The sequence below is a fragment of the Heterodontus francisci genome, chromosome 23 (genome assembly GCF_036365525.1).
Source record: "Heterodontus francisci isolate sHetFra1 chromosome 23, sHetFra1.hap1, whole genome shotgun sequence".
In the NCBI taxonomy this organism is placed as follows: Eukaryota; Metazoa; Chordata; class Chondrichthyes; order Heterodontiformes; family Heterodontidae; genus Heterodontus; species Heterodontus francisci.
The window spans coordinates 16,972,110-16,993,563 of record NC_090393.1 but is presented as its reverse complement, the minus strand read 5'-3'; the positions used below and the strand labels follow the sequence as shown (position 1 = coordinate 16,993,563).

Genomic DNA, 21,454 nt, shown 5'->3' with positions numbered 1-21,454 from the left:
CATTACCTCACATTTGTCCGGATTAAACTCCATCTGCCATTTCTCCGCCCACGTCTCCAACCGATCTATATCCTGCTGTATCCTCTGACAATCCTCATCATTATCCGCAACTCCACCAACCTTTGTGTTGTCCGCAAACTTACTAATCAGACCAGCTACATTTTCCTCCAAATCATTTATATATACTACAAACAGCAAAGGTCCCAGCACTGATCCCTGCAGAACACCACTAGTCACATCCCTCCATTCAGAAAAACACCCATCCACTGTTACCCTCTGTCTTCTGTGACCGAGCCAGTTCTGTATCCATCTTGCCAGCTCACCTCTGATCCCGTGTGACTTCACCTTTTGTACCAGTCTGCCATGTGGGACCTTGTCAAAGGCTTTACTAAAGTCCATATAGACAACATCCACTGCCCTTCCCTCATCAATCATCTTCGTCACTTCCTCAAAAAACTCAATCAAATTAGTAAGACACGACCTCCCCTTCACAAAACCATGCTGTCTCTCGCTAATAAGTTTGTTTGTTTCCAAATGGGAGTAAATCCTGTCCCGAAGAGTCCTCTCTAATAGTTTCCCTACCACTGACGTAAGGCTCACCGGCCTATAATTTCCTGGATTATCCTTGCCACCCTTCTTAAACAAAGGAACAACATTGGCTATTTTCCATCCTCTGGGACCTCACCTATAGCCAATGAGGATGCAAAGATTTCTGTCAAGGCCCCAGCAATTTCTTCCCTTGCCTCCCTCAGTATTCTAGGGTAGATCCCATCAGGCCCAGGGGACTTATCTACCTTAATGCTTTGCAAGACACCCAACACCTCCTCCTTTTTGATAATGAGATGACTGAGACTATCTGCACTCCCTTCCCTAGGCTCATCATCCACCAAGTCCTTCTCCTTGGTGAATACTGATGCAAAGTACTCATTTAGCACCTTGCCCATTTCCTCTGGCTCCACGCATACATTCCCATCTCTGTCCTTGAGTGGGCCAACCCTTTCCCTGGTTACCCTCTTGCTCTTTATATATGTCTAAAAAGCCTTGGGATTTTCCTTAATCCTGTTTGCCAATGACTTTTCATGACCCCTTTTAGCCCTCCTAACTCCTTGCTTAAGTTCCTTCCTACTGTCTTTATATTCCTCAAGTGCTTCATCTGTTCGTAGCCTTCCAGCCCTTACAAATGCTTCCTTTTTCTTTTTGACTAGGCTCACAATATCCTGTGTTATCCAAGCTTCCCGAAACTTGCCAAACTTGTCTTTCTTCCTCACAGGAACATGCTGGTCCTGGATTCTAATCAGCTGACGTTTGAAAGACTCCCACATGTCAGATGTTGATTTACCCTCAAACAGCCGCCCCCAATCTAAATTCTTCAGTTCCTGCCTAATATTGTTATAATTAGCCTTCCCCCAATTTAGCACCTTCACCCGAGGACTACTCTTATCCTTATCCACAAGTACCTTAAAACTTATGGAATTATGGTCACTGCTCCCGAAATGCTCCCCCACTGAAACTTCGACCACCTGGCCGGGCTCATTCCCCAATACCAGGTCCAGAATGGCCCCATCCCCAGTTGGACTATCTACATACTGTTTCAAGAAGCCCTCCTGGATGCTCCTCACAAATTCTGCCCCATCCAAGCCCCTAGCACTAAGTGAGTCCCAGTCAATATTGGGGAAGTTAAAATCACCCACCACTACAACCCTGTTACCTTTACATCTTTCCATGATCTGTCTACATATCTGCTCCTCTACCTCCCGCTGGCTGTTGGGAGGCCTGTAGTAAACCCCCAACATCGTGACTGCACCCTTCCTATTCCTGAGCTCCACCCATATTGCCTCGCTTCATGACCCCTCTGAGGTGTCCTCCCGCAGTACAGCTGTGATATTCTCCTTAACCAGTAATGCAACTCCCCCACCCCTTTTACATCCCCCTCTATCCCGCCTGAAGCTTCTAAAGCCTGGAACATTTAGCTGCCAATCCTGCCCTTCCCTCAACCAAGTCTCTGCAATAGCAACAACATCATATTTCCAAGTACTAATCCAAGCTCTAAGTTCATCTGCCTTACCTGTTATACTTCTCGCATTGAAACAAATGCACTTCAGACCACCAGTCCCGCTGTGCTCAGCAACATCACCCTGCCTGCTCTTCCTCTTAGTCCTACTGGCCTTATTTACTATGTCCTCCTCATTTACTTCACTAGCTGTCCTACTGCTCTGGTTCCCACCCCCCTGCCACACCCTCCCGAGTGACGCTAGCAAACCTTGCAGCCAGGATATTAGTGCCCCTCCGTTTAGATGCAACCCGTCCTTCTTGTACAGGTCCCATCTGTCCCTGAAGAGAGCCCAATGGTCCAGATATCTGAAACCCTCCCTTCTACACCAGCTGCTCAGCCACGTGTTTAGCTGCACTATCTTCCTATTTCTAGCCTCACTGGCACGTGGCACAAGGAGTAATCCAGAGATTACAACCCTAGAGGTCCTGTTTTTTAACTTATTACCTAACTCCCTAAACTCCCCCTGCAGGACCGCATCACTCTTCCTGCCTATGTCATTGGTACCGATGTGTACCACAACCTCTGGCTGTTCACCCTCCCCCTTCAGAATTCCCGCTGTCCGTTCAGAGACATTCTTGACCCTGGCACCAGGGAGGCAACATACCTTCCTGGAGTCTCTTTCACGTCCACAGAAGCGCCTATCTGTGCCCCTGACTATAGAGTCCCCTATAACTATTGCTCTTCTGCGCTTTGTCCCTCCCTGCTGAACAACAGTGCCAGCCATGGTGCCAGTGCTCTGGCTGCTGCTGTTTTCCCCTGATGGGCCATCCCCCCCAACAGTATCCAAAACGGTATACTTGTTAGAGAGGGGGATAGCCACAGGGGATTCCTGCACTGACTGCCTGCCCCTTCTAGCCGTCACCCATCTATCTGCCTGCACTTTGGGTGGAACCACTTCTCTAAAACTCCTGTTTATGACGATTTCCGCCACTTGCATGCTTCTAAGTGCATCCAGTTGCTGCTCCAACCGATCCATGCGGTCTGTGAGGAGCTGCAACTGGGTACACTTCCTGCAGATGTAGTCGCCCGGAACGCTGGAAGCGTCACGGACTTCCCACATCTCACAGGTGAAGCACTTCACCCCTTTAACTGTCATTTCTAGCACTAATTAGTTAATTGATATAAAATAAATAAATACTTATTAAATCCTTACTAAATTATGATACACTTCACTATATGGTCCCTAGTGTTAGATTTCTACAATAAATATTAAATGCTGTCTAAATACAGTAATCTCCTCCCTCTGGTTTAGTTACTCTACTTATTAATTAGTTAATTAGTGTTTTAATCAATTTTTATCAGTTTTATTTTCAAATTCGGTATAGATTCCCTACCAGCCAATCAGGTCACAGCTTTCCTGTGACGTCACTTTTTCATATTTTTTTTCCCCACCCTGCCGAAGCTGCTGAATCGCTAGGTAAGTACTTTATACTGAAACTTACCTTCCCAGCTGCCCCCTGGCTCACACTCTCACTGCTACCGCTGATCAAAAAGGGCATTAAGCCCATTAAAAATGGTGCCGACGCCTGTGCATTGGAACTGGATGCTGTTGCTGACAAAGGCTCACCCGCCCCTTCCACGTCATCATGGGGGGTGGGCACTGCGGCCATGCAGATGAGCCACCATGTTTGAAATCGTGGCGTCTCTGTGATATGGGCAGGGTGCATATTTTTACATCTGCCGCCTACTTTGGCGGCAGACTCTTAAAATGCAGCCCTATATGTCCACAGAAGAGTGGCAAGCATAAGCGCAGAGTAAACATCGACACCGGAGGAAGTGCAAATATTCTGCCCACCCGTATACTGAAGGACATGTACTTAAAGAAATGGGAATCTATGGTATTACCCACCACGGCAAGGCTGACTGCCTACAATGATTTTCCAATCAAGTGCATCGGAACGATAACCTTATATTGCAGCTATGGGAGCTCTGAATGACTACCACAAATGTTTCATATTGTAAACACAACTGGACCAGCTGTTGTAGGACTTCCAGTATGCCAAGACTTATGTCACGATACAGGAGATCAGCACCACACACCGAAAGGTACAGAAGTTTGTAACACAGAGTGCAAGGAGTCGGTTAGAGACCTGCAACTACTTTACCCAGACAGGTTTGATGCAATCGGCAATCTCAAGGGTGATGTCATGTTGCATGTGAGGGAGGATGCAAATCCTACTATCGATACACCAAGGAAGTGCAGCGTGGACATTCAAGGGAAGGTTAAGATGGAGCTGGATGAGCAGCGTAATGGAGTCATCTACCGAATGCACCGGCATTCCAATTGGTGCAGCTCCGTTACCTGTGTCCTGAAGAAAGACGGCAATCTGTGGATTTGCTTAGACCCGCAACAACTGAATTTAGCCCTCAAGAGATGCCCGCATAAAATCCCAACCCTGGAGGAGCTGAATCCTAAGTTTACTTGTGCTAAGTATTTTTCAAAGCTTGATGCGATGCATGACTACTGTCACTGTCTGTCCATTTAGCCGAGAAGTCCCAGCTACTCACAACTTTTAGAACACCATTCGGGAGATACTGTTTCAGATGGTTACTGTTTGGTCTGTGTGTCACCCAGGGAATTTTTCATGGACAGGATAATAGAACGTGTCCAGGCTGTATCTGTATAGCCGACGATATTGTGGAGATGGGACAGATCAAGGCAGAGCATGACCGAAACTTACATTTGCTAATGCTGACTGCTCATTGTGAGGGCCTGGTGTTTAATAGCAAGAAGTGCCTGGTCAACATTGGGAACTTCAACATCTATATATTCCACCACAGGAATACGCCCAGACCTAGATAAGATCAAAGATGTCAGAGCCATGCCAACTCCTAAGGACTGGGAAGACCTACAACACTGTCTCGGGCTGTTCAACTTTTTGGCCCCGTATATCCCCAATTTCGCTGAGCAAGCAGCACCTCTTGGGGAACTGCTGCATAAAGATACCCCTTACTTGTGACAAGACGACCACCAGCAGGTGTTTGAGTCTTTAAAGTTAGCGCTGTCAAGTCAAGAGAGCAAATTACGCCCAATCCAAAGAGACCACACTCGAGGTCGAGGCTTCCCAGAAGGGATTTGGCACCTGCATCATGCAGAAAGGGAAGACAATCCCCTTCGTGTCTAAGAGTTTGTCGTTAAACCCAATCCAATCACTCTAAGATCGAAGGTGAAACCTTAGCTCTGATTTCTGGTATTGCTAGGTTTCACACCTACTTGTTCAGAAAACATTTTACCATGGAGACTGACCACAAGCCACTTGAAATCATATGGCACAAACCGCTTACGAGTGCCCCTCCACAGCTGCAGAGGCTTTTGGAGAAGGTCCAAGACTATGATTGTGACATCCAATATAAACCGAGCAGCAAATTGGTCACTTTGGACTCGCTGAACAGGTTGCCTAACCCAAATAAAGGTGATGTCTCACTAGATTTGCTTGTTCACGGTGTGGATACTGAGATTGAGGAAGTCCTGAAGATCAACCTCACGACTTTCGGACCCCACAAATGTGAGCAACTAAGAGAAGAGATAGCACGTGACCCTACCCTATCATCATTGTGGAAGGCGATTGTGGAAGGATGGCCTGACACCATACAGGAAGTAACCGAAAGTCTACACTGTTTCTGGCCATATCGAGACGAGCTCTGTATATCACAAGGGATGGCTTTCTAAGGGAAACAAGTCCTGATACTTGAAGCTCTGCATTCTGATATTCTAACCCAATTACATCAAGGGCATTTAGGAACAGAACATATCAGGCACCTTGCCAGAGACATGGTCTACTGGCCTGGAATCAACAGTGATGTTGAGACGGTGGTGAAATCCTGTGAGGCATGTCAAAGTTGTCAGCTAAATCAACAGAAGGAACCCTTGATTCGGCATGAAACACCTTCACATTGGGGCAAAGATTGGAACAGATTTATTTCACATTCAAGGTGATGATTTCCTCCTTGTTATGAATTACTTCACCAAGTTTCCGATCATCAGGCGTCAAATGCAGTGGTTACTGATACAGTCAGTGCTCTGTTCAGCCTATTGGCATGCTGGAAAAAATTATCTGTGATAATGGGCCACAATATGCAGGAAGACTGTTCCAAGACCTGTGTGCCAGGTGGGGAATCCATCACATGACATTGTTGCCGCATTATCCAAAGTCCAATGGCATGGCTGAATACATGGTGTGCAACATCAAGTCACTAATTTTGAAGTGCAGGCAGACAGGACAAGATCTCAAGGTTGCGAAGCTGCACCTCTGAGCTACTCCATCGGACGTGGGCTTACCATCGCCTGCAGAGTTAATGTTTGGAAGGCAGGTAAGAACTACCCTGCTCAGTCATCATCTCTGTAGGTTTTCCACTGTAAAGGATATACTTCCGCCTTAACAAGGGAAGATGAAGGCATCGTATGACAGGCAAGCAGGACCAGAATTGGCTTGTTTAGGACAGAAGGTCAGAATCCTCAATCATGCGTCAGAAACTTGGTATCCTGCAGAGATTCCCAGGATATGTGACCAGTTCAGATCGTACGAGGTCCAGACACCCCATGGTATAATTCTCAGACAGAACCAAAGCTAACTCAGAGAGCTGTACAACAACACTACATGTGACAACCCTGTTGCATCGCAAACACATTCAGAGACAAAGTCTGGAGATGAACGTACAGAGGCTACAAGCACAGAGGAAGAACATGCTAACCAGAGTTCCGAGTCACCAGAGTCTGAGGAGTCATCAAGACAAGCTCAGCTCTGGGAAGAGGTTTATGATAACAAGATCGGGATGAATAACACTCTCTACATTTAGAGAGTGTTAAACTTGTTTACTTGTAAATAACATTTTGTTTTAATCATGTTAATCAGTCTGAAATGCAACATAATTGTATATGGTACATATGTTTTTATCTTTGGAAAAATGGAGATGTTGTGGGATGTGGGACCACCTTAAGAGAGGACCACCTTAAGAGGCTGTAAGTGAAGATCACTGGAGGAAGTGATACCATGTCACACGTGTCCAGGGAGTTGTGGGTGTAGTCTGACAGAGTGAGGTGTGTGTAGAAGTGCTTCTGCAGTAGCTGTATATATATATATATTATATATATACATGTGTGTATACATATATATATATGTGTGTGTGTTCTAGTTATAATAAAAACCCACGTTTTCTTTGGATATTACTTATAGTCCTGTGAATCTTACAATAGTTCACATAGCAAAGGAACATGTAATATTACAGTAAATATTGGCCGGGACACTGGGGAGTGCTCCCCCCACTCTCTTAGAAATAGTGCTTCTGGAATTTTTATGTTCCCCCAAAGAGGGTAGACATAGCCTTGGTTTAATGCCTCATCCGAAAGATGACACTTCCAACAGTGCATCATTCCCTTAGTACTGCACTGGAGTGGTCTCCAGGGCTTGATCCCACAACCTTCAGACTGAGAGCAAAAGTGCACAAGGCATTGCAGTTGTACGGGTCAGAGTGGATGACTATAGGACCCTTTTTCTGTCCATCATTGTATGTTTGTAGGTGGATGAGTCCTCCAATGGGTCAGCTGGTGTAGTGCACTACATTAGTGGGGATATTGTTCGGTTGACAATCCCACCAATGCTGGTGTAAATTTAAATTACTGCTAAGTTTAAAAACACAACTGTAATGAGAAGTAGACACGAGCGGACCAGCAGTGGCAGGACTACCGGCCTGTAAGGACCTCAACATCATAAATCTCCACAAGAGCATTGCCAAGGGGAATCTCCAAGGACCAGAACCCGCTCGCAGACTCTGACCAGCATCAAATGGGGCAGTCTAGAAACTCAGCAACAGCACAAAATGCCACGCCTTCACTTCTGCTATCCAGAGAACCACCAGCACCACAACGAGCCAGAACGGACAGGTATCTCCATGAGAGCAAGTACTCTTCCCCCAACAAGTCCTCGACCTTGAGCCCCAAGTCTTCAGACACAGATGATGAAGAGAGGCGAAGGACAAGCAATGTCCTGAAGAGGCTGAGTAGGAATGAGTTGGAGCATTTTCTATTGGCTCTTTGAGATGAGGTGCCGGAACTTTCCATGACAAGGCCCCAAAAGTGGTCATCTTGAGAAAAGCAACAGAGTATATTAGCAGGCTGAAGGCAGAGCAACAGAAACTGAATGCAGAGAGGGAGAAACTTCAGAAGAAACAGCAACAGATGAGACGCAAATTCCCCAAGCAAGAATTGTCCAACAACTGAGATGATATATGGACTTTTGAGCCTCTATACTTGTAAAGTTCATAATCTTTATCCATCCAATTTTGATGTTTTCTAATGTCTTTACCTTTAGCATACAAAATTTATCTTTGGAAAGAAGGGGGATATTGTGTGATTGTCTTTAAGAGTGATGTCCCTTTAATATATTAGTATGCTAATGAGCTGAGTACCAGGATGCAGTCATGTGACTAAATGCCAGTCTCACTCTGTAACCGTAATACCAAGAGGCAAATCCTGTAAATAGATAGCTCTGCACTGTATAGTAGTTTAGCTGTTTAATAAACCTGTTTGAGATATTCAATCATCCGAACTCCTTGCATCTAGAAGTCCATTATCAAAGATTTTATAGCAGAGCACTTGGAGAACTGTGGTAGAATCGGGCAGAGTCAGCATGGATTTACAAAAGGGAAATCATGCTTGACAAATCTACTAGAATTCTTCGAGGATGTAATTAGGAGGATTGATGAGCGGGAGCCAGTGGATGTGGTTTATTTGGATTTTTAGAAGGCTTTCGACAAAGTCCCACATAAGAGATTAGCGTGTAAAATTAAGGCGCATGGGATTGGGGGTTATGTATTGCAATGGATAGAAAATTGGTTGGCAGACAGGGAAACAAAGAGTAGGAATAAATGGGTCTTTTTCCAAATGGTAGGCAGTGATGAGTGGGGTACCGCAGGGATCGGTGCTAGGACCCCAGCTATTCACAATATATATTAATGATTTAGATGAGGGAACTAAATGTAATATCTCCAAATTTGCAGATGACACAAAACTGGGTGGGAGGGTGAGTTGTGAGGAGGATGCAGAGAGGCTTCAGAGTGATTTGGACAAGTTGAGTGAGTGGGCTAATGCATGGCAGATGCAGTATAATGTGGATAAATGTGAGGTTATCCACTTTGGTAGCAAAAACAGGGAGGCAGATTATTATCTGAACGGTTATAAACTGAGAGAGGGGAATATGCAGCGAGACCTGGGTGTTCTCGTACACCAGTCACTGAAGGTAAGCATGCAGGTGCAACAGGCGGTAAAAAAGGCAAATGGTATGTTGGCCTTCATAGCGAGAGGATTCGAGTACAGGAGCAGGGATGTCTTGCTGCAATTATACAGGGCCTTGGTGAGGCCACACCTGGAATATTGTGTGCAGTTTTGGTCTCCTTATCTGAGGAAGGATGTTCATGCTATAGAGGGAGTGCAGTGAAGGTTTACCAGACTGATTCCTGGGATGGCGGGACTGAGGTATGAGGAGAGATTGAGTTGGTTAGGATTATATTCGCTGGAGTTCAGAAGAGTGAGGGGGGATCTCATAGAAGCTTATAAAATTCTAACAGGACTTGACAGGGTAGATGCAGGAAGGATGTTCCTGATGGTGGGGGAGTCCAGAACCAGGGGTCATAGTCTCAGGATATGGGGTAAACCTTTCAGGACTGAGATGAGGAGAAATTTCTTCACCCAGAGACTGGTGAACCTGTGGAATTCACTACCACAGAAAGCAGTTGAGGCCAAAACATTGTATGTTTTCAAGAAGGAGTTAGATATAGCTCTTGGGTCAAAAGGGTTCAAAGGGTATGGGGCGAAAGCGGGAACAGGTTACTGAGTTGGATGATCAGCCATGATCATAATGAATGGCCTACCTCTGCTCCTATTTTCTATGTTTCTATATTTCTATCTCATTTACGTTGCATCAGACACCAGAAAAAGCTTCTCATTACAACAACGTAACAAATTAACTTGTTGATAGCAACAGATATAAAAGAAATTCCATTAGAAAGGGGCGAAGGGCCTGTACTGCGCTGTAATATTCTAATTCTAATTCTAACTGTCATTGGATAGACATATGGATGTAAATGGAATAGTGTAGGTCAGATGATCGGCGCAACATTGAGGGCCGAAGGGCCTGTACTGCGCTGTAATATTCTAATTCTAAAAGAATCGTGCAAGATTCTGCTAGTTTAGAAACTGTCTTCAACAAGGCATTCCTGCATCATCACAAAGTGAATGTATTGACCTTATTGAAAAATTATTTATTTTTAAGCTCTGCTGCTATCAACAAATTTGTTTAGTTAAGTGGTGCATTTTCCTGTCGGTAGCAACCTGAACCTGAGCATGGGATCGGCTAGACTCGGCTTAGGTGCTACAGTGCTGTGCACAGCAGCTACAGCTACAGCCTGGCTCTGTGTTACACGACAGCCACAGATTATATCGTGTGCTTCTCCATTTGATCCCAGTGCTCACAAGTTGAAGTTTCTACCATTATAAAAGGCACAATTTAGTGTTGCTTTATTGGCTTTCTGTGGGTGCAGTTCTGCGTTTCAATGTCTTTTAGTTGTTCTTCCATTCCTACATTACAGCAGTGACTCTACGTCAAAAAGTACTTACTTAGCTGTAAAGCACTTTGGGACTTCCAGAGATCTTGAAAGGCACTATGTAAATGCAAGTGTTTTTTTCACAAGATTTTTCAATTTTAACTGCAACTGTCTTGTTATTTTTGGGTTAAATTCTTGTGACCAATCAGTAACTTTATGTTTCTAATGGTTTGCCTGCAAAACAACAGTGACTCCACTTCAACAGTCATTCATTGGCTGTGAAGCGCTTTGGTGAAACATATTGGGGAACCCTGAGGATGAGATAGGTGCTATATAAAGGCAACTTTTTCTTTCTTTCTTTCCTCCTTTATTTTTCATAAGCGACCATGGGAACCCCATGTCTGTCAATCTCCCCAAGCTCTCAGTATGTCAGACACAACAAAATAAAAGAACATTCTGCACATACGCACAGGTTGATCAGTATCTAAAGGGGAAAGATAGGAAAATGTTTAGAGTCGAACCCTTCATCACAGTTAGATTGGTCAGGCTATGGAAAACCCCTATTTATAGGTCAAACCAGTACAAGTCTAGACATGACCAGCGGTAGGTAAAGGTCTGCTCGGGTCTGCAAAAAAAAACCCGACCCGAGCCCAACAGAACCACATGTCTTCCATGGGTCCAGTGGCTTGGGAGAAGGCAAGAGAGAGACAGCCAGGAGAGAGAGGCTTTCATTTTCAAAACTGCCTGTTCCTTTCAACATCTGTGGAGACAGAAGCAGAGTTAATGTTTCAGGTCAGTGACTCTTCTTCAGAACTCCAGTTCTGAAGAAGGGTCACTGACCTGAAACGTTAACTCTGCTTCTCTTTCCACAGATGTTACCAGACCTGCTGAGTATTTCCAGCATTTCTTGTTTTTATTTCAGATTTCCAGCATCCGCAGTATTTTGCTTTTATTACGCCTGTTCCTTTCTGTGTGGTACAATTCAAAAAAACCCAGGTTGCCCAGCAGGTTAGTCATGTGACTAGCTCCTTATTTGAAACAGTCTCTCCTGTGAGGTTTGTAGATTGTATTATCTTAGCAATCTCTGGAATGCACTTCCTTACATCTTCAATGTCTGGTGGTCAAAATCCATTTGTGTTAATTGGATCAGGGAATAGTCCTTTGTCTCCACAAGCAGCATCTCTTAGTATGCAAATGTCCTTCCAGCCCAAATGTCTGATGATCTCTTTAACAAGTAATTTCTTCACTCCAGCAACAGTTTAAAATTGATGTTCATATGACAAAATTAATATGCCTCATTCTTGGCAGGTGGGGGTCTGCATGACAATTACAATAGTGAACACACTTCAAAAGTACTTCATTGTCTGTAAAGTGCTTTGGGATTTTTTGAGGCCATGAAAGGTGCTATAGAAATGCAAGTTTTTCTTTCTTCGCGAGAGGTTTGACAAACACACAACGGCAGACAAGAAGAGAATGAATGAGTGTTGCTAAAACTTCCAGGATTGTCCTGGAATCTCCAGGAATTCAAGATTAATCTCCAGGACACTCTTGAAAACAACTTGGGAGAAACACCATGGAGACATTAGAAAAAAATTGTTTATCTTTTTCATTTTCGTTGAACATTTTCATTTATAAGTTGTAAAAATATTGGCGATAGATAAAAAGACAGTTTGATTGATAGTCAAGAGTAATCCAATTTGCCAACAAGCCTTCCAATTGACTTTCCAATTGGTCGTGGGAAGGCAGTGTGATTGAAGGATGGACCAATGGCGAGTGTGTGTGGGTTGGCCAGCTCGCGGTTGAATGTCATGTGATGAAACCTCCAGGAATACACCCAGCCGGACTTGGCAACCCTACAAAGGGGCAACACAGAAATGTTTTCCTTAATTTTCTTTAATTATAAAAAAAGGATCTGACTTCATTTTCTCCCTCTTATCTCAGGCCAGACTGCACTGCACATCGCGATCGAGCGTCGGTGTAAACACTATGTGGAACTGCTGGTTGAGAAGGGAGCTGATGTCCATGCACAGGCCCGAGGCAAATTCTTCCAGCCCAAAGACGAAGGTGGATACTTTTATTTCGGTAAGGAGATGCTCTGCTTTTTCATTTTTCAACCTACTTTCAGTCCAGTTTCTTCCACAAACTGAGTGAATGTAAAGCAAGACTGCTGCAGAGTGGGAGGGGTGGAGAGGGGGAGTCAAGCTTTCAGTTCTCCAAACACACAAAGTGAATTCCCAAGCCTTGGTAGAGAGTCTGGACCAGATCGACCTCCACCTTTCTGACTGGCGATTATCATTTGATGTGAGGAGCGAAAGAGAATAGAATAAGGTACAAATCACAAATGAATGATTGTAAGAAAATAACATGTTGGTGCAGAAAGAGATATATTTTGTGGATTGTGTGGGGTGGTGGGTTTTTCACAATTATCTTGAGCTGGTGTGGTTTTGAATTCATCCCAGACTGATGGGATAAAAGCCTCCTCTCTGCTGGCTATGACATAAGTTTGGGCACTTTTAATCCCGTTCCCAATGATCCTTGGCCCAGCCCACAAAACCAGCACTAACTCTGCATTCTTATTCAAATGCCAACCACTTCAGTTCTCAAGCATGTAATCTAAGTTGCCATTCCAGTGCAGTACCAAGGGAATGCTGCACTGTCAGAAGTGGCGTGCTTCACATGTGACACAAAAAGGATCCCCTGTCTGCCTATTCAAGTGGATGTTGAAAATCCCATGAAAACAGTCAAAGAGAAAATGGAGTTTTCTTGCAGTCCTTGGCCAGCATTCCAATGGCACTAAACACAGAAACTGGTCATTTATCACATTGCTGTTTGATAGATCTTGCCATGCACAATATGGCTACTGTTTGTCTGCATAGCAACTAATGTATAAGGATGGAAGACAGTGAGAGACCCCTCCCACTGTATGAGCAATGATGTAACAGTCACATGAGATAGGCTTGATAAGAATAAGGTATAGCAGCACAAAGGATACTAGCTTAGGTGGCTTGCTGAGAGTGTATATAGTAACTGTAAATAACAAAGAGTTGTTAATTAATCTTTACCGGAGTCTAAGACTTTCTCTAGAATGTCTTACAATGTTACTAATACAAACCCAACAATGCAACAGCAACAGTCACTGTGCTTCAAAGTAATTAATTGTGCAGACACTTTAGATGCTTCTGAGCTGTGTGATATGTAAATGCAATTCTTTTCTTGTTGCACATTTTGGTTACAAAGTACTCAGACAAGAAGTATATTGATAGATAAGGGAAGATTTATTGGCAATGGCTGTCCTGTATTGAGAGCAATGCCAAATTTAACAGATGAAGTAATTTATTCCTTTTCTTAGGTGTTTGGGTAGGACTTGTAAAGAAGGGGTCCAGCTCTGGTGGAGTTTGAACCCATGTTTTCCCTGGATCATTAGTCCAGGCCTCTAGATTACCAGTTTAGTAACAAAGCCACTACACTACCAAACCCCGCCTTTAAAATTCCTGTGCGTTTTTAGGGATACATGCCCCCTGTTTTGGAGTAGTTAAGCTAGTACTCTAGAAGTCGGTCAAAATATCTGAAATTTTGAAATATGGTGGGAGGGAAGTGGTAGGGCAGATTTGATGCTAACAAACGACTCAGCAGTTGATGATAGATTGCACTGAGCTAGTTATCAGCAAGATCTCACTGTCAATCCCCCATCTGTGATGGGTTAGTTGATCTCAATTGAACTGATGCTAGAGTATATTCGACCTTGGCAGCTAGAGTTCCAACCCCTGATCACTATGTAACAACACCTACTGAAAATGCAGAGGTGTACATCATGCAAGGATGGAATCAGACTCATTCATAACGGTTCCCATGACCAAATAGCAAGCTGACACTCACTATCAAGGCTGGCAGATGATGAATAGACACTTGGTACTGGAGAATCCATGGCGTCATTGGAACTGTACTCCTGCAAGGAGTCAACCCCTATTGGTGGAGGGTGGGGAGATGAAGGTTGGTGAGCGAAATTCAACTGTAAATCTCTGCTTTGTGAAAACACTTACAACATAAAGTTGCAAGCTATTATGCAACAAAAACACTTATAATAGAACATCAACAGTTGCCTAACAGAACAATTGAAGGGAAATTACGACAGTGCCATGAGGTGCTTTTATTGTGAACAATCAAACAACCAGAATGTTAGGATTTCCTGAAATATTTCACCAAAAGCACTAACACTATTGGCAAGAAAAATCTAGTGTAAGAAGACACTGCACGTTGTCGAAAACATGTCATTACAAATCAGGCGAATTGAAGCTTATAAGAACACCACCTACCACATCAGCATTATATTTACATTTCCCACACCAGCCATCCTTGTGGTTTTTTTGGGTAACTCACTGCAGATTGGTTTTGTCCACTACACCTGGGTTGAGATAGAACACATGTTTGGATCCTTACCTATGACACAGAGAGGACACCTTCACCCTTTTAGTCTGAACTGGATTCAAACCCGTGTCCACACACCACACAATACCTCAGGAAAAGGGGAATCATTGCTTGGAATGAATTCTGTGCAGTATTTCAAGTAAATTAATGAAACTGGAAGTTCCCAGTTGGAAGGGTATGATGTGGTAGCAATTACAGAGAGCAGGCTGCAGTCTGGGCAAGATTAGCAGTTAAATATGCCAGGTTATAGCGATATGAGAAAGGGTAGGAAAAATAGGAAAGAGTGGGAGACAGTGGGAATAAGGAGGGTCAGAATGAACCATGTTGGGTCAAACTAAGGAATGTGAAAGGATGGGAATACTGATGGGGGTGTTTTAAAGACTACCTGATAATGATAATGCAGATCAAGGAGGCCTGTAGAATCAAAGAATAATACAGCAGAGAAGGAGGCCATTTGGCCCATCATGCCTGTGATAGCTCTTTGAAAGAGCTATCCATTTAGTCCTGCTCCCCTGTTCTTTCCCCATAGCCCAGCAAAAGAGCAGCAGCCCCAACACTGACACCTGGGCGGACACCAACGCACATTTCCCTCCAGTCTGAAAAACACTGCTCCCTGCTTTCTGTCCCTGAGCCAATTTCATATCCAACGCTGCCACTGCCCCTTTAATCCCAATCGCTTCACTTTTACTAACAAGTCTATTATGTGGTATTTTATCAAATGCCTTTTGAAAGTCCATATACGCAACTTAAAGGCACTACCTTCATCTATCCTCTCCGCTACTTCACCAAAGAGCTCAATCAAGTTAGCCAAACATGATTTTCCTTTAACAAATCCATGCTGACTTTCATCTATTAACCCTCAGTTTTCCAAGTGCCAATCAATTTTGTTCCAGATTATTTTCTCTAAAAGGTCCCTACCACTGACGCTAGGCTGAATGGCCTGTAATTGCTGGGTTTATCCCTCCCTTTCTTTGAACAGGAGTATAACATTTGCAATTTTCCAGTTCCCTGGCACTGTTCCTATATCGAAGAAGGATTGGAAGATAGTGACTGGAGCCTCTGCAATTTCCACCCTTACTTCCCTCAACAACTGAGGATGCATCCCATTCAGACTGGGCAATTTTTCTACTTTGAGTGCTGCCAAATTTTAAAATACCTCCTCTTCATTTTTATCCTATCAAATTTTTCTACTACCTCCTCCTTTACTGTGACAAGCAACATTCTCTTTTGTGAAGACTTGCCTCAGCTGTGCCCTCTGACTCCATAGGAAGATCTCTTTGGTCCCTAATCAGCTCACCCTTCCTTTGACTACCCTTTTATTTATGTTTTTGGAAGACCTTTGGGTTCCCTTTTACGTTACCTGCTAATCTATTCTCACACACTCTCTTTGAATGAGCGGTCCACTCTGCCAGGATATCTCCCAAGCAGAAGAGTTGAAAATATGTTAGGGCTGAGTAAAGAGGTGTTTTGCTTTGGCCTTCTCAGGGGAAATGGGCAAAATTCCAGAGGAACTGGGAAGACCACAGATTAATGAAGTGGAGAAACTCAAAGGGATGAGTACAAACAGGAAAATTGGAATGGAAAAGTGAACAGCACTGAAGCCAGATAAGTATCTCGGCTCAGGTGGCTTCCACCCCAAAGACAATAAAAGGAATGCATGAGGAAATTATAATTTATAACTAATGTACACCTAACTATGACATATAGGCCGGAATCTTACACCCACCCACCCCCCCCCCAAACAAGCGGGCTAGTGGCAGAGGGGGTGTAAAATTGAGTAAGAGACGGGGGGGGAAACTGAGGGGGTGTGGGTGGGGGGGGTACCTTCCCGATCCCTCTCGCATCCCCCCCCCCCCACTGCAATTTTACGTGGGGTGGCGGTGGCGAGAAACAGCCCACCCACCCCAGGCCTATCAAGGCCTTTAAATGGCCAATTGCTGGCACTTAAGGGCCCCCTCCCGCCACTGTTCGTATTTTATCCGCAGTGGGCGGACAGCAAAGACCTCAAGAACCCTGCCTGGTAAAATCAGGCAGCCTTGTTGCAGGCTGGGGGGCCCTCCTGATCGGGCACCCTGTGCTGTATAGGGGGCCACCCCCGAAGCCCCAACCACCCCCAAAGTACAACACTAACCCCCCACCCCCTCTAACTGACCTCCCTTGCCTTTGCCAGGGCCTGGCCGATTGCCCCCGGTGAGGCCCTAAAAACGTATCTAAGTTCTGGGCCCAATATTCCTGTTGCTGCCGATGGCTGGGTGTAGTCCCAGCAGTGGCCACCACTCCCATTGGCGCTGCTGGGACTAAGAGCTGCCGGCCCGCTGATTGGCTGGCAGTTCCATTAGGCGAGACTTCCTGCCTCAAGGAGGTGGAAGTTCTGCCCAAGACCAATTAAGGGCCTGGGGAGCAAAAACTTCCAGCCCAGCTCCCCAGGCCTGGTGGAGGCAGGCTTGCCTCAGACGTTTTGGCCGGTGAGTGGAGCCTCCCGCCCAATGTAAAATTCCGGCCATAATCTTCCAAAGCTTGAGGGACTGAGGGCTAATGCTAGAAGATTGTTGAAGAAAGGGCAAGGAGAGAAATTGAGTAACTACACACCAGTGAGTTAAACACACATTTGTAGGAAGATTACTATAGTCCATTATCAGAGTAAAGTGAGCACTTGGAAAAGTATAAAATTAATAGGCAGTTATGGATTTTGTCGAGGCTAGGTCATCCCGGGTTAACCTAATGGAGTTCTTTGATGGAGTCACTGAAGTGGGAGATAGAGTGGAATCAGTGGATATTTTTGCATGGATTTTCAAATGTTCTGCACAAAGGGGAGGTGCATTATGGCTGGCGCAGGTGATGGAAGTCATTCTACAACTGATACTGACCTGGGAAACTCAATAATGGCACAGCATGGGAGAGCGCACTCTCCAAGATTTTCTGATGTTGCACTGCAGCCCTTGGTCAAGGAGATGCAGAGGAGAGATGTGCTCTATTCACAGGGCCCAGGAGGGCCTCCAGCCAAACACCCAGATGACAGTGGGCCCAGATAGCAGTGGTGGTCAATGCCACGAGACAAGCCACGATGACCTGCACGCAGTGCCGCAAAAAGTTGAACGACCTCACACAAGCGGCCAAGGTCAGTGAATGAATCTTCAAATGCCATATCCCACCAACTGCACCATTAGCCTCAGACACTGCTCAAATCATCACATCCCCTTCGCTCACCTACCAACAATCTCCATCTATCAGGATTCATACTTAACATTCATAGCTTCACCTCACCTTCACACGCACAGCACTGCTGCAAGCCTCATGCCTTGCACATGTTAAAACTCCAGAAAGTTTGTTATGGAAGGATAATGCTGGAGCCTATCTTTACTTAGTTTCACATTTATTGTACAGTGTAAAAGGATTACAAGCATGTAGCTCCTCACTCAAACCCTCCACCAGTCTCAGTAAGTGTCTGCTTGTAAGTGCTCAAGTAAGACCCCAATTAACACTCTCCACCTGCATATAATCAAACAATTGATACACAATTGACAGATTAACAGCACACATTGCCAGCTATTCAACCATGACAGTCAAATCACCCAAACAGGTTGTACCACAATCACTGACACACTTTCCTCTCTCTTGCAAGGTGGCACACAACCATAGGCAGCAGGTGCTAACTGGCATAAGTACCATATCCCTTACCCTCCTTTGTGGAAACAGTGCTAACCATCAGTGAAGCAGCCGTGGCTGAGGCTGTGGTCAGCGGCAGGGCTGAAACAATAAAAGATGGCAGTATCCTCCTTCTCACATTCCACTTCCCACTCATCCCACAGTCTCTCCTGATTTCAAAGCTGCAGATGGTGTAAGCTCTTACATTACTCCTCTCCCACCCTTCATGAATCTTGACTTCCACTCTGCCGAGTATTGCACAGCTCCTCCAGGGTGGTCCAGGCAGTTGAAGTGTTGTTTCAACACTCCAAAGGTCTGCTCTATCACATTGCTTGTGGCAGCATGGCTCTCATTATATGCATGCTGCTCACATGTGCATGGGTTGCTCACCAGATTCATGAGCCATATTGGCAGGGATAGCCATCCTTTGGTTTGCCGTGGTGACTCAAATACAACTGACACTGCAGATTGTCGCAGAATGAAGGCACCCTGACTGCTGCCAGGATACCAGGCGTTGACCTGCATGATTCACTGCCTATGGTTACGTGTCAACTGGACATTGAGGGAATGGAATTCCTTTCGATTACAGTGTATCTCAGAGTTGACTGCGACACTCAAAAAGCAATGTGTGTGCAGCCAGTGGCACCCTGTACCATGGGGAAGCCTGCAATCCTAGCAAAACTGTGTGCTCGCTCTGGCTGCTGCTCTCTGGGAAGAGAGAATGCAGTGTGGTTAGCTCGCTCTTTGAATACGCAGCAATAGATGGCAAACAGTAAGGTGTTGCAGAGATCTCCAGCTCCAGCCTGGAAGGAACCAGATGTATAGAAGTTCATGGCCATGGTCACCTTCACAGGCACCGACAGCGTTCTCCTTGCCCTGATCTGAGGTTGCAGTTGTGGCTGCAGGAGGTGACAGATCTCAGTGAAGATTATTAAGAGATTTTTTCAGTTTCTTTTGTAAAATATGTTTTAAAGAACTTATGGTTGAATTCTGGGCATTGATTCATCTGGAAATTGATGAACTTTGCGTTTTTTTAAAGAAAAGTCAACAGAAGGTTTGGGACTGAGTGAAATGTAAACAGACTGGAAGGCACCTGTGTCCAAATAATCCAGCAGGGGTTGTGTTTTTGACTTGGGGAAAAAATGTTTGCAAAGGAGTGCCAGGCCAAGATTTATGGTTGTCATGTGATTTGCTTCTGAACAGTTTTGGTTTCATTTTGAACTGTTACAAAAAGTCAGCTGCTGCATGCCTGCCAGGAGAAGACAGCTGACATCTTTCTCTCTTGAAAAGAATTCCTGCATCAAGTGTGTTTACTATTTCCTCCTGTATTTGAAGAAACCTTTACTGCTACATTGCTTCTATAAGACTGAAGAAAATCCTTGTTGCTGCTACTTGCTGTAAAGCCTGGCTGGAGCTTTCTGTGCTGTATCTCTTGGAAAGCCGACCCAGATTTATCTTCAACATCGCCTGGAAGGAACTGTTCTGGGAAGATCCTAGTGACAGCCGCCTATTCACATTTGGGATGCCTAACCATCACAACAGACATTTTTCCATACCTTACTTTCAGCCTAAGTGGTATTTTTTATTCCTTTTATTTCTTTGTAACAACTGTAAACAAAAATCCTTTTTTCCCTCCAGGTTAACTGGTTGTGTATGTGTGTGTGCATGTGTGTGAGGGCTAGGATAAATAAGGGGTTAACATTTCAATTTGTATGTATGTTTTACTTTATTATTGCTTATAAAACTTGGTTTATAATAAACTGATAATTTTGTTGTTTATTAAATAAACCTGGTTGGTGTGCTTTTTTCTGGGGGAAAGTAGAGCATATGATTGACTGTTTTGATAAGTGGGACAATTTAAATATATGTTGTGACCTGTGGAGAAGTGGGACTGAATTAACAGTGCACTCCTCCCACCTTGGTTGTAACAAGACATCATTACTGAAGCATAGTCATTTGATGCACTTTTGAGGTTTAGGTATGAGAAGTACTCTCCGAACACCCAGAGTGGATATGACCTCTTGCTGAGAGCTCTACTGTTGCCCCACCCCGCTCCTCCCTCTTCCAGCAACTTGTCCCACTTTGCATTGCCTCTGTTCATCCTCTAAGTCATGCTGTATACCAAGGGGAATGCCTACTAGTGCACCCATGTCTGAGAGCAACCGGTTTGAGAAGAAGCCTTGAGGTCAGGACCAAGTGCTTCAGTCCTTGCCACACCAATCCCTTTTGACTTTAGTAACTTTAAAGAACTCTATGAAGCACCAATCACTTGTGCAGTTGTAGCAACAGTCAGTAGAAATTAATCAGCAACTAATCCCTTTAAATAGGACTGGAGGGTGATGGTGAACAATCTTTCTTTCTGCTGAATGCATGTTCAGCTGTGCATAATTAAGAAATGGTGTTAGCTGGAGTGTTGTGCTCAAAATAGTGTCAAATCAGCATTACATGACTGCATAACCTGCCTGCTGTGCATACATCAGATGGATGCTCACTGCATGCACTCGAACGCTATCAGCAATATGTTGTCCGGAGCGCCTTGCAACAGAAGTGTTCCTGCGCACCCCAGGCATCATTTTGGACCTCTAAGGCCAATTGTAGCACCCAAAGAGAGGGTGCTATGCATGTCTATCTCCCAATATATGTGGAAGCCATTTGCAATGTTTGATATCTCAGAGTACTATAGAGCGAGGTGTGTTATAAAGTGGTGTGTTATAGAGATGCGTGTGTTTTAGAGAGAGCTGTGTGTTACAGAGATGTGTATGCTGTAGCCATAGACTGTTTATTTGTTTTCTC

General features: G+C 44.6%; 1 protein-coding gene across 3 annotated transcripts in view; it reads left to right on the top strand.

Annotated features, from left to right (window-relative positions):
- The window catches only part of trpv4 (transient receptor potential cation channel, subfamily V, member 4), a 124,957-nt gene that overhangs the window by 60,674 nt on the left and 42,829 nt on the right, over positions 1-21,454 (top strand). For all 3 annotated transcript variants that reach the window (XM_068054757.1, XM_068054756.1, XM_068054755.1), the window contains one exon: positions 12,533-12,673. In XM_068054757.1, coding sequence (XP_067910858.1) covers positions 12,533-12,673 — 141 coding nt within the window. The remainder of the gene's footprint in view (positions 1-12,532; positions 12,674-21,454) is intronic.